General features: G+C 57.9%; 1 protein-coding gene across 1 annotated transcript; it reads right to left on the bottom strand.

The window, feature by feature from the left end:
• Positions 1-3,139: 3,139 nt before the first annotated feature.
• Positions 3,140-6,274, bottom strand: MSX1 (msh homeobox 1). The gene is made up of 2 exons (XM_052780494.1): positions 5,728-6,274; positions 3,140-4,179 (listed from the first exon to the last, which is right to left on the bottom strand). The coding sequence occupies exons 1-2, from the start codon at positions 6,176-6,178 to the stop codon at positions 3,749-3,751; spliced, it is 882 nt and encodes a 293-aa protein (XP_052636454.1). The 5' UTR covers positions 6,179-6,274; the 3' UTR covers positions 3,140-3,748.
• Between the last annotated feature and the right edge of the window lie 5,642 nt (positions 6,275-11,916).

The following is an 11,916-nucleotide window of genomic DNA, read 5'->3' as shown; positions in this document are numbered from 1 at the left end:
TCGAGTTAGAGAGCGGATTCAGAAAGAGACCCTGGAAACACCAGAAATTCAGAGCAGACAACAAATGCACGCTTTCACCAAAGATTTGCGCAGCAGGTTTTCCCGGTAGCCTTCTTCTCTGGAGCCAAACCCGAAGGAGAGCCTTTCTTTACTCTTTAACTGCTAAGACACCGGCTGCCTACCCCTCTGCCCCAGCCCGGAGCTGGGCTCCGCTGAAGCCGGAGCCGGGCGCGATGCCGCGGCGTTCCCGAGCCGGCTCGGAGCCGGTGCCGGGCAAAGGCGCCCGGGAGGCGGCTGCCTTCGTGTGCGGATAACGGAGTCGTTCCCCTCGTTTGTGGGAATTAAGAGTAGAAAAATGGCTTCCCTTTTATTCTGTGTGTGTTTCTGCGGGTGCGTTTCTGCTCCCTCTCCGTGCTCTGGCTACCGTGCGCTTTGTTTCCCACCCTCCGTGGAAAGGAGCGTGGCCGCATCGAGGGGCTGCCGCTTTCCCACGGCGGAGGATTGCCGCGTAGCCCTGCCTGCGAGTCCGTGGCGGTACATGGATGTGTTCGGGGCCCCTCTGCTTTCTCTCGTCTGTCTGCCGAGGCTCTCTCGGAGTGTGTGTGGAGATATGCGTGGAGGGGAGGGGGGGTGCGGGAGTGCCTGGGGAGGGGTGGCGGGGGAGAGGGGAGTTATTAGGAAACTTTGCTTTGGCTACTCTCTATCCTTGGGGCTGCGTGGCGCCAGCACCCTCAAGTTGAAAGGAAAACAGCCATTCTCACTTCCAACTGCCCACTGAGATCCTTAAGGCGACAAAGACACAAAAGTGAGTTTTATTTGCTGGTAAGCCAGAGGCAAGAAAAAAGAAAAGCCAATTCCCCCTTAAAAAGAGCCGACAAATCCTTTTTGCTCTTTTGTGTGAGCTTTTCCTATTCACATGGAGCGTTCATCCGTGTGATTCCCAACTTATTGTCATTACTTAGTTATTAATTGTTCTCATCTGGGTTTAATTGAGCAACCAAGGACTTTAGCCCAAGGGTCAGGGGGAAAACTTAAAGCAAAGACATGTTCAATAGGAATCCTGCGCTTCGAATATCCATCCCGAGTTGACATAATGTAAAAAAAAAAAAAAAAAAAAACCCAAACAAAAAAAAAACAGACAAAGCGGAGAGATGAAAGGGTCCCGGCTTGCCCGGAGCCCCGCGCCGCAGCGCCCAAAGGTGCCGGCGGAGGGGAGCGGGGCTTGCGGGGAGCCAGCTCAAGGCGGTTCTCGCTGTTTAAAATCTCTCTCGGTTTTTTAAGAGCTTCTTTACAGGATAAACCTGGCCTCCTGCGCGATTAGATCCTCTCCCCAAACCCGCAGTCTAATCGCGCGGAGGCTAAGTTTATCTCCAGCCTTTTTCTGCCAGAGACACAACGTGGGAAAAAAGCCGGCACCGCGCTCTCCCAGTCCGGCGCGGCGTTGGGCGCTGGGGTCAGGATCACAGACACTGTCATTTGCACAGAGAAAAGAAATGATCGGAAAAGAAAGCCAGACCAAAAAGGGAAAAGAAAAAAAAAACCCAAGAAAAAAAAACACCAAACACCAAAACCAACCACAGAAACCCCAGATTCACCCCAGCCCAGAAAGGACTGGGCGGCCAGAGAGGAGCGAGGGATCAGAAGAGGGGGATTAGAGCAGCGAGCTCTGGAGAAATTGACTGGGTTCAGGTATGTTGTTTCGCTGAGTTATTGAAAGCATCATTGATATTTAGGAGATGATAAAAGTCCCGCCTCGCCCCCAGCTACAGTCTCGCTGGAGCCACAGTGCCTGCAGAAGATTGCCTAGCCTCATTACAGCAATTATTTTCCTTCTAACTTTGCTTCAACCTTAACGTTTTAAATTGCTGGAAATGAAAGCAGCGGGGGGGGGGGGGGAAGACAGAAAGAAAGAAAGAAAGAAAAATAGAGAGTCCCCATTTCTCAGCGCCTATTCCTTGAGCGCAAAGATAAAGCACGAAATAATAATTAAAAAAAAATTAAAAAGGGGAAAAAACCAACGCTCTCCCTTACCCGAGCGATCCGCGAAACGAAATCGGGAGGAGCGGCGCGCTGAGGGGGGCTCGGGGCCGCAGCCAGCGGGGGGACGCGGCGAGGCGGCGGCGGCGCCGGTGCCGGCGGGCGGTGCGCGGCGCGGAGCGGAGCGGAGCGGCCGGGGCTGCGCACTGCTGCGCGGAGCGGGGCGGCCCGCCGCGCTCCTCCGCGGGGTCCTCGGCCGTCGCCGGCGGTTTCCACGGGGCCGTGGCGGCCGGGCCGGGTTTCCAGCGGAGCCGGCCGCTGAGGGCTGCGGGGCGCCCGGAGCCACGGGGATGGGCAGGAGACGGCGCCGAGCGGTCCCGACCGTCAGTCCCGCGGGTCCCGCCGGCTGCCCGCCGCGGCCCCACAGCCGTCCCCGGACACCCCCGTCCCCCACAGCCCATGCCCACCACCCCGTACCCTAACACCCCCGCCCCCGTCACCCGACCCCTCGGCTCCGGCGACGGCGCTGCCCCTGCCCCGCTATGACCGCGCTTTTTCCCCTTCTCCCGCACCACCCCGACCGCGACAGTCCCCTCTCCTCCCCACCACCCCAAACCCTCCGTGCTCCCCTCCCCTGGGCAACGCCGGCTGCCGAAGGGAGCTGCGGGGGAAGCCCTTAGTGTCTCCCTAGGCTTGGCACCGAGGTGGGGGACAAGTCACCCCATCCCCAAAGACTCTGGCCCCCATCGGAGGCTGCGGCCGAGAGCTGGCCGGCAAGAGGCCGCTGGCAGGGAGAGGAGCAGCTTTTCTCCTGCCTAGGTGCCAAGCCCGGGGCTGCGCTGGTCCCAGAGCCTCTGGGGAGAGCGGCAGCGGGCACCCACAGCCTCAGGGCAGGGGATGCAGTGGGAGCTCCTGGCAAGGGGTGGTGAGGAAGGAAAAGGAAGAAACCTCAGACAGCTGTGAGGACAGGGCAGCTCTGGGGTACACAGCAAGCTGGAAACTCAGCCGAGGCCTTGCTGTCTGAGGCTGAAGTCTCCTGGGGAGGAAGAAAAAACAGCTGGTACAGCTGGTCCCTTTCTCCTATCCCCAACACACAGACAAATTTTGACTCTTCTTCTGTCACTCCCGGCAGGGCAAGGAGCAAACAAACCGCATCAAACAGTAGCTTAAAATTAATTTATTTAACAAATATAGCTATAATATAAATGATAATAAAATTTCAAATATACAGTATATTACATAGTACACAGAGCCCCTTCCAAAGGAGCTGGTGGAAGAACGAACACAGGTAACAGACGGTGCTGTTACACAGGGACGGGAGAGGCTGCTCTGCACTTCTGCCTCTTGACCTCGCCTTGCACAAAGTAAGAGAAACGTCCTGTCTTTCAGCCCCCTTTCTACTGTTTCTCTTCCATAGTTCCTTCCCCCACAGCGGGAGGCTCTCCCCAGGCTGCCAGCCGGACCCGGGGAAGCAGGGCAGGGCTGGCCCATTGCCACCCTGTGCCAGGGAGGAGCTGGGGCGATGCCTCAGGTTTCTGCCAGCTGGAGAGCTGAGCAGCTCCCAGGACTGCTGAGGAGAGTGGAACGGCACTGGACCAGGGGACCGGCATCACAGGGGGAAGCAGAGAGGCCAAGCAGAGCCGGACTGGAGAAGTCTCTGCCACGGGCCCGTGGAGAAGTCCGCAGTGAAGAGCCAGAGGAGCAGGGAGGGAGTGCGTGCGGGGCCGGCAAGAGCAGCCGGCCGGCTGGCTGGGCTCAGTGGGGCTCAGCTCTATGTGAGGTGGTACATGCTATATCCCACGTGCGCTGTGTACAGTCCCACAGGAGCCACAGGCAGCCCTGCCCGCTGAAAAGGGCTCGAGGCGCCGTACAGAGAGGCGCCAGCTACGGCCGGGCCGCCCAGCGGGAAAGAGATGCCGAAAGCAGCAGGCGGGAGCATGGGCTTCGCTGCCATCTTCAGCTTCTCCAGCTCTGCCTCCTGGAGCCGCTTGGCCTTGGCACGGCGGTTCTGGAACCAGATCTTCACCTGGGTCTCGGTGAGGCTGAGCGAGCTGGAGAACTCGGCGCGCTCGGCGATGGACAGGTACTGCTTCTGCCGAAACTTCCTCTCGAGGGCCAGCAGCTGCGCCGTGGTGAAGGGTGTCCGGGGCTTCCTGTTCGTCTTGTGCTTGCGCAGGGTGCAGGCCGGGGGGCTCAGGCGCCCTGTGTCGAGAAGCAGCCGGAGGAGAGGGGGAAAGAGAGAGATATCACGGTTAGCAGCGCCTGAACCCACACAACCCCACAGAGCCCCCAACCCGACAGCAGCAGGAGAGAAACGGGAAAATAAGGTCTCGCTCAAAGTGAAGCGGCCCAAAAACTCCAGGGCTGCCCGGGGCACACTTCAAATTGATGTCTCCTGTTCTAGTAAAGAAAGCGGGTGCTTTACTAAGGAATTAGATTTTTCAAGACTCCCAGGACCCAAGTTACTCGCTGCGCTTCGTAGCAAGAACCTCTCTGACTCCATGGAAAAACTCGGCAAAGGGCAGGAGTCAGACACGCACACACCTTCCACCTTCTGCCTTCACAGCTCCCAGCTTGTACAGAGGAGATGTAGCTGAAAGGAGTAACCCTCCAAAAAAAAAAAAAAAAATATATACATATATATGGTCTGTCCTTTTTATTGGATTAAGGAAAAAAAATAAACAAAATGGGCTGGCTGTTCAGACTCACACCCTCTTCATTAGGCCCCTGGGAACCGGATTAAGCATGTAATTAATTACGGGCTCTGAATTCACACTCAGCCTCTATCTATTGCTCTTCACCGGTCTGCTCCTCTTCTCTTATTTAACATTTCTAAGGGCCCTCAACCTCGATCTGCCCCGGGTTTACTTAGCAACAACAACTTTTACTTTGCAATTTAAATAAATTAAGCCACTGCAATACTCTACACAAAGTGCTGTCGGGAAACCTGCCTTTCTCCAAGGGAGAGAGAAAGCAGCTCTGTTCTCAGCTCTGCTAAAAGCACCCCAAACTCTCCGGAGAGCCTCAGCCCAAGCTCGCCCCTTTCCACGGGAGCCCGGGTGGGGAGGGAGCGGGATCCAGCCGAGGGCAGGCGGCCCGGGCTCCCCGGCCCGGGGCTCAGCGCAGCCGCTGGAAAGGATTAACGGATCTCGGCCCTCCCACTGCTATTTTCATTATTTTAGATCTCTCCGTAGTAAAGCGGGAAAACATAAGTAATTGCGGCTCCTCGGACTTGGGAGATGCAACACTTGAGATCGCAGGCGGTGGGGCAGAAGCCCGCAAAGCCTGGGCGCCCGGTCTGTGCGGGTCCCTAGGAAATCATCTGAGCCACTTTCGGAGAAAACACTGCTGAGGCCGAGTCAGGCTTTTGCTTGGGCAGTTCGAGCCCCAAGTTAAGCTACGGGGCAGACCGGGCTGCTGCCCTCCCCCCCCGCCCCGGTTAAGGCTTGGCACAAGACCTCGCCCCGGCGCGGCCGCTCTTCCTTCGCCTCCGCGGCCATCCTCCGGCTTCGCGCACACTCGAAGCGGTTCAGTACGTTGAGCTGGCCGAAGTGGCCCGGCAGAGAGTGCGAACCGCAGGGAAAAACACGCCGGGAGGGGCCGGGCTGGGCGAAAGCGAGAGGAAATCCCGCGGCTGCCCCCGCAGCGCGGCCCGGCCCGGCCCCGCGGGAAGGGCGCAGGCGGCCAGGGGCGGGGGGGGGGGGGGGGGGGGGTGGTGTCCCGGCCCGCCCGCTCCCAGACCCTACTTACTCGGGGGAGGCGGCGAGAACCGCGGGCTTTGCATCCAGGGACTCCGCTCCTGCTTCTCGGGGCTTTCCGCCTTGACGAGGGCGTCTTCGGGCAGCTTGACCAGCCCCCCGACGGAGAAGTGGCCGCCGAGGGGCAGCGGGGAGGCCGGCGCCTCCGCCGTCAGGGCGCCCAGGCGGGGGCTGAGGCTGGCGCGGGCGGCCGCCCCGGCGCCCGGCGGGGGCCCGGCGCCCTCGGGGCCCTCCCTGCCGCCCGGCTTCCTGTGGTCGGCCATGAGCGCCTCCACGCTGAACGGCAGGAGGGACGGGGAGACCTTGGGCTTGTCGCTCTCCTCCTCCCCGCCCATCGCCGCCGCGACGGGGAGGCCGCCGCCGGGCTTGCTGAAGGCGGATGCGGGCGGCTCGTCGCTGCGGACCCCGGTGGGCGCGGTGGTCATATCCACAGCCGGGGCCATGCAGAGGCGGCCCGCCGTCGCCACCGCAGCGCCGGGCGGGAGCGGGCGCCGCGGCTCATGGGGCCGGGGCGGCGCGAGGGGCGCGGGCAGCCGTCGGCGCGCTCCGGCCCCGCGGCGGGCGGCGCCGCCTGATAAAGCGGCGCGGGGGAAGGCGCCGCCCAACCAGCGCGCGGGGGGCGGGGCGGCGGCGCCCCATTGGCTGCGGCGCGGCGGCGGCGGCGGCTGCACCGGCAGCGGGCGGGAGGGGGGGGACACACCAAGCCGGGCTCGCCGTCGGGGCGCCCCGCCCCGCTCCGCGCCCCCGGGTCCGCACCCCAAGTCCCGCTCCGCGCCCCCAGCCCCGCTCCGCTCCGCACCCCCAGCCCCGCTTCCGCGCCCCCAGCTCCGCGTCCCCAGCCCCGCCCCGCACCCCCAGCCCCGCTCCGCGCCCCCAGACCCGCTCCCCCAGCCCCGCTCCGCTCCCCCAGCCCCGCTCTGCTCCCCCAGTCCCTCTCCGCGCCCCCAGCCCCGCTCCGCACCCCCAGCCCCGGCGCGCACCGCAGGTGGGAGTGAAGAAGGCCGGGGCTGCCGGAGCAGCAGCACTCCCCGCCCTGGGGACCGGACGGGGAGGCTCAAAAATCTGGGGAAAAAAATGTACTAACGGCGGAAAAAAAGCCGGCCTTTCTGTTTGCGAAGCGCGAGGGAGCGGGCCCGAGGCGTGTTCTTCTGGAAAACCAACAAATATGGGGCTGTCCTGAGTGTGACCTCGCAGAGGGAGCCCCTGCCTGTCCCACAGCCTGGCTGCGTCCCGAAAAAGTGATTTTAGAGGGTTTTTTGTTTGCTTGCTTATTTATTTTTTTTTTTTTAAGTGAGCGCTGGCCCTGCGGTGTATTCGACGTGTCCGCGGAGGTTTGCGACTATGTACATACACACACACATCAATTGCGCAACGTTTCACGGCATAGATGCGTGCCTGTCTCCAGATAATGAAATGTTCATTCACGTAAAAAGGAACATCTAAGCCCCAGACCCATTAAAGTCCCGGCTATTTTGTTTTGTAAATTCGTTTTACGATCCCTTATCCCTGCGCCCAGGACGGATGTGCAGTAAAACGGAGCCGCTCTCTAATAACGTGATTGGCCGCTCGCTGAGAAAAGTTTATTGATAGCTGCAGGGCTCTAATCTCCTCGAAACACAAGAGGCTCTTGCAGTCATTTAAGGGCAATTATCTAAACGGGGAGAGACAGCGAATTCCCTTTCCTTTTAACTGGACCCAATAAAGATGGTAGATTAGGAGCATATAGATTATGAAATGAATTGATATAATAGACATTTTATTAACTGATAAGCAACGGGATCTGATTGAAATGAATTGTCCTGCACGCAGCTACACACACGCACGTATCTCACACACGCGTGAGTGTACACCCTTGCCGTGTGCTTACTGTAGACACTGACCTGCGCGTACGCATACATACCTACCTCGCCCACGTTGTGCTATGCTCGTGTATGATCCCTCTAGGTGAAGACGATTTGTGGGCGACTTCCAGGCTACCCCCGTGCGCTCCTATAGATTAGGGTGAGCGCACACTGCCCAGACCTCGTCGCCGACGTACAGCTCGCACAGATCCATTCCGTTCCCCTCCCGATTCGTGCCGCCCGGCTGAGCGCTCCTGCGAGGCGGGCAGCACCGGTGCCGCCGCCCGGCCCAGCCCGGCTCCGCTCCCTGCCGCTGCCCGCCCTGCCCGCGCTGCCCGCGCTGCCCGCAGCCTCCCCCGCGCCCCGTCGGGCCGGGTCGGGCCGCGCTGGGGCGGGGGGTGTGTGTGTGTGTATGGGGCGGGGGGGGGGTGCTCGGGGAAGCGGCTGCATTGCTAATTGCGAGAATAAACAATCTGTCACGATTAGTCAGTGCCTCTAATAGGCAGACAAGTGATGTTGTTTTTAGGCGCCAGCAGCGGTCTGATCAAAGGCTTCAGCTGGAGGGGGACTATTGAGGACGTTAACCCGCATCAAGGGAGCAAGGCGCCTTAGCCCTGGGACATCGGCACATTCAGCCTGACAAAATTAGTTTGCTCTACCAATCACACGACATTTTCCCAAAGCCCGGTGCTTGACGCGAAGGTGCACCCCCACCCCGCCCCCCGCCTAAGAAAACACGCACAAATATCGATGCATCGTGTTTCACGGTGTCCCCTCCACCCGATCCTACAGGTAGGATCTTTTTTTTTTTTTTCCCCGATCCCAAACGCAACTGCGCAAAAGAAGAAGTGATGTGTTTATTAGACCTCCAGGCAGCCCCTAGGCTGCTTTCGAGCTCATTGTTTTGATGGAAATATGAAAGGAAAAATAGAGCTGCTGGGGTTCCCCCCCCCCCCACACTTTTCTTTTGCAGAATGGTTTGAACATTGGGATGTTGCTGAGGTTTGAGGAGATGAGTGTGCGTCCCATACTGAGAGCGAGATCCCGCTCTCATTGAGAGTTGACAGAATGAGATAATTAGCTCTTTATTTATCTCCCAGCAATGAACGCTTTGTGTTTACGTTTCTGTCATACTCGGTGGTATTTTAATCACTGTACCATAGCAAGGACTTGATTCTAATTCACATGCTGGCAAGCTCTTGGGCTGAAAACGGGAAGCCAGTAAAGTTTCTTTCGTTTCTTCCTCCTTTCTTTCTTTCCTTTCTTTCTCAATGAAATCTACAGGTTCTAAGCTAGAAATGGAGAAATCAAATTTACAAAACGAAATCTGCCCCGAGATGTGTTTCTTTGTTTAGCGGGAAATGTTAGTATCCAAATTCTTCTCGCCTTGCTCGCTGCGCTCTGGGTGACCAAAACACCACTGGATTTTAGGAACTGCTTTTTTTTGTATTGGTTCCGTTGTGCTGATACTCTGACTTGCTTTTAGGTCCCTCTCTTATTTTCCTCCCTGGGCTGTAAGGAAAACCGAAATGAAAGGGCGGGGGGGGAATAGGTGACTTTATTGGTGCTTGTTCCAGTCCAGTGTTTTTATTGAGAACCGTGGCGCTTCCCTGAAGGCACTTGTGCTAGATAACAATATTGGGCAATTAGCATCCTAAACAGTCCCGTTTCAATATAATGAATGTGCTAGGCAAAGCCATTACCCATAGCATTTTATTTCGGTGGGAATACAACAACAAGGGCTGGGAGGAGTGCGTGGGGGATGGGGAGGGAGGACAGGAGGCAGCGCTAAGCCAATTCAGGGCATTGTCTGCCTTTTGTAAACGTTATCTTTGACTTAAAGGCAGAACTCAGAAAGGAGAGGGGTGTTGTTTTTTCCCTTGTTTCTATTTTATTTCCCCCGAGACGGCAGCTCTCAGGAGACCAGACAGCCCCGCAGGACACGGGGAGGCTTTGGGGACTGGCGGCTCCGGGGCAGCTCTGCCGCGCCGGGCACCGCCTGCGCGCTCCCTGCGCGCTCCCTGCGCGCCCTTCGGCCAGACTTGCTCCAGCTCTGAGCGGCTCAGCCCTGGGGGCAAGGAGCCAGAGCTATCGCAAGTGCTGAAAATGTCCCGCGGGCTTTACAAGTCCTCAAAGCCCTTCAAGTCTCAACCCTTACTGCTCCCGCCGCTGCTCCTTCTCCGCTGAGCGTCGGATAATGCCAAAAGACCTCAGCTCTTTTCTTTTTTCTCCCCCCCCCCCTTGCCTCTCTTTTCCCCTTTCCCTTTCTGCCCAGATTAAACATAACCTAAACTACTTTTAAGGCTTCAGGCACCTGGGCTGGTCCTGCGGTGGTTACCGGGAGCGGTGATTTGGATGGCCAAACTCCAGCCGCCGAGGCGTCCCCGGCTCTTTGAGGGTCGGAGGAGCCGGGCTGAAAGGAAGGCACTATTTCAAGTGGCCCAAATTAATTTGATCGCGACATTATGATGCACTTGGAGAAGATGAAAGAAAAGGCTGGCCGTCTCCTCCAAGATCTCTATAATTATAGATAATATATCCTATTTCAAAGCAATTAGCTCAATCAGGCGTAACGAGGCACTTTGCTGCCAGGCAGTAACAATGCCTTACGGTTATTTAAGCTTCAAGATGTCAAACAGACTTCGAGACTCTCTGCTCTGCCCAAAAGGGAACTTGGCTGTCTTGGTGAAAGCCCCGTGGCTAAGGCAGTGGTCTCCCTTCAGTGACAACACGCCTATTTTCATTTTCTGTATTTTTTTAAAGCTCTTGCAAAGGTGCCGGCTCTCCTGAAGAAGAGCACCGCTCCTCCAGGCGCATTTGGGGCCGGCATCTGCGGGGCATCACCTCTGCCCCTGCCCGCCAGCACGGACCTGCCTCTCCTCGGCTGCTCGCTCCGGGACGCTTGTGCTCTCCGAGCCTTTCCCCCGCCGGGAGCCTTTCTGTCGTTCGCTTTTTTGGGGTGACTCCGGCTATTCCAGGAGCAGCCGTTGATGGGGCGCGGTGGCCGAGGCGCGGCTCCCAGCCCCGGCGGAGACCTTGCTGCCGAGCCAGCCGCCTCCTCCCAAGCCCGAAAGCTTTACCCTGCCCTCGCCTCGGTTTTTACCCGAAACGCTTGCAGATGGCAAAGGTCCCGAGAGCAAAGGGAGCGTCCGACTGCCGCTTCCATTAGCAGCGAGCCGGCCGTTTTGTTTATGTGCCTACCCGTGTGCGGAGGGGGACTCTGCAATAACATCTACAAGGGGAGCAGGGTCTCAGGTGCCCAAATCCCCTCGTCCTCACCCAAACCCGCAGGAGGGGTGCGCGGCGCGGGCTGTCCCCCCGTGTCCGGGGGCGGGTTTAGGCCAAAATCCGAAAAGCGACTTTTCCTCCTTTCCCGGTGCCGCTGCGAAGCCGGCGTCCGGGGCTCTTTCTCCCGCAGCCGCGGCGGGGCTGCACCGGGCCGGGCGCTCCGCGGAGCCGCCGCCGGGGGTGCCCGGGCTGCCCGGGGGTCTCCGCCCGCTGCCCCGGGGGCAGAGCCACCGCCGCTCCGGCCCCGAGAGGCCGCGAAAGAAGAGCCATGCTCGGACGAAACGCTTGCCGTAGGAAAATAAATAACTGTACAGCTAACCTGTCAGCTTTCCTTCCATGGATTTTTATTGCTGGGGGGTAACCGAAGCGGGGGGGGGGGGGTGAATAAAGGAAAAAATCCGAAAAAAAGCATCGCCCCATGGGTTAGTCATTTGAACTGGGCAGTTCAAGGGAAACAGGAGGCCGGGGGCATGGTTGCGAACTGAACCAAGTTTAACCACCCCTCCTTCTTCTCCCCATGCACAAAATGGAAACCTTATTATATGATTCACTGTGAATCACTAGATTGAATGCGATCATTATGAGTAAATGATAGTCAGGGCTCTGCTGGTCTTTTCTTTCCTAGAGGCAAAACTATAAAATATGAAGGATATAAATGATCTTCTCTCCGCTCTCTCATAAAGGACATTCATTCAAAGCCGCACTCTGTCTCGCTCCCAATTCCTTTGGTCCCCTTGAATTCCACAACGATCAAGGTAGATTATGGCGAGTCCCGGTTTATTTGTCTTCACGTGCTTGTTTATTGGTGAAATGTCACGAAATGTAATTTGTCCCAAATTCTTTAACATGAGAAAATACTTTGTGGTTGAAGGAATCTGTGCTGGTACCGCCAAGCCGATCTCCGATGCTCAGAGCAAGTTCATTATCATGCTATTTTACCGCATTTCCATGTTTACTCCTCATTTCTCAGGAGCCTTTTACATATTGTTGCATAAGAAAAGGATTTTGCCAGCTCTAGTTATGAGATTTCCTAGATTTTTTACAGGCGGAGC

This window comes from Harpia harpyja, chromosome 2 (assembly GCF_026419915.1).
Source record: "Harpia harpyja isolate bHarHar1 chromosome 2, bHarHar1 primary haplotype, whole genome shotgun sequence".
Taxonomy (NCBI): Eukaryota; Metazoa; Chordata; class Aves; order Accipitriformes; family Accipitridae; genus Harpia; species Harpia harpyja.
Note: the sequence above shows the minus strand (reverse complement) of the source record. Positions and strands in the feature narration are given on the sequence as shown.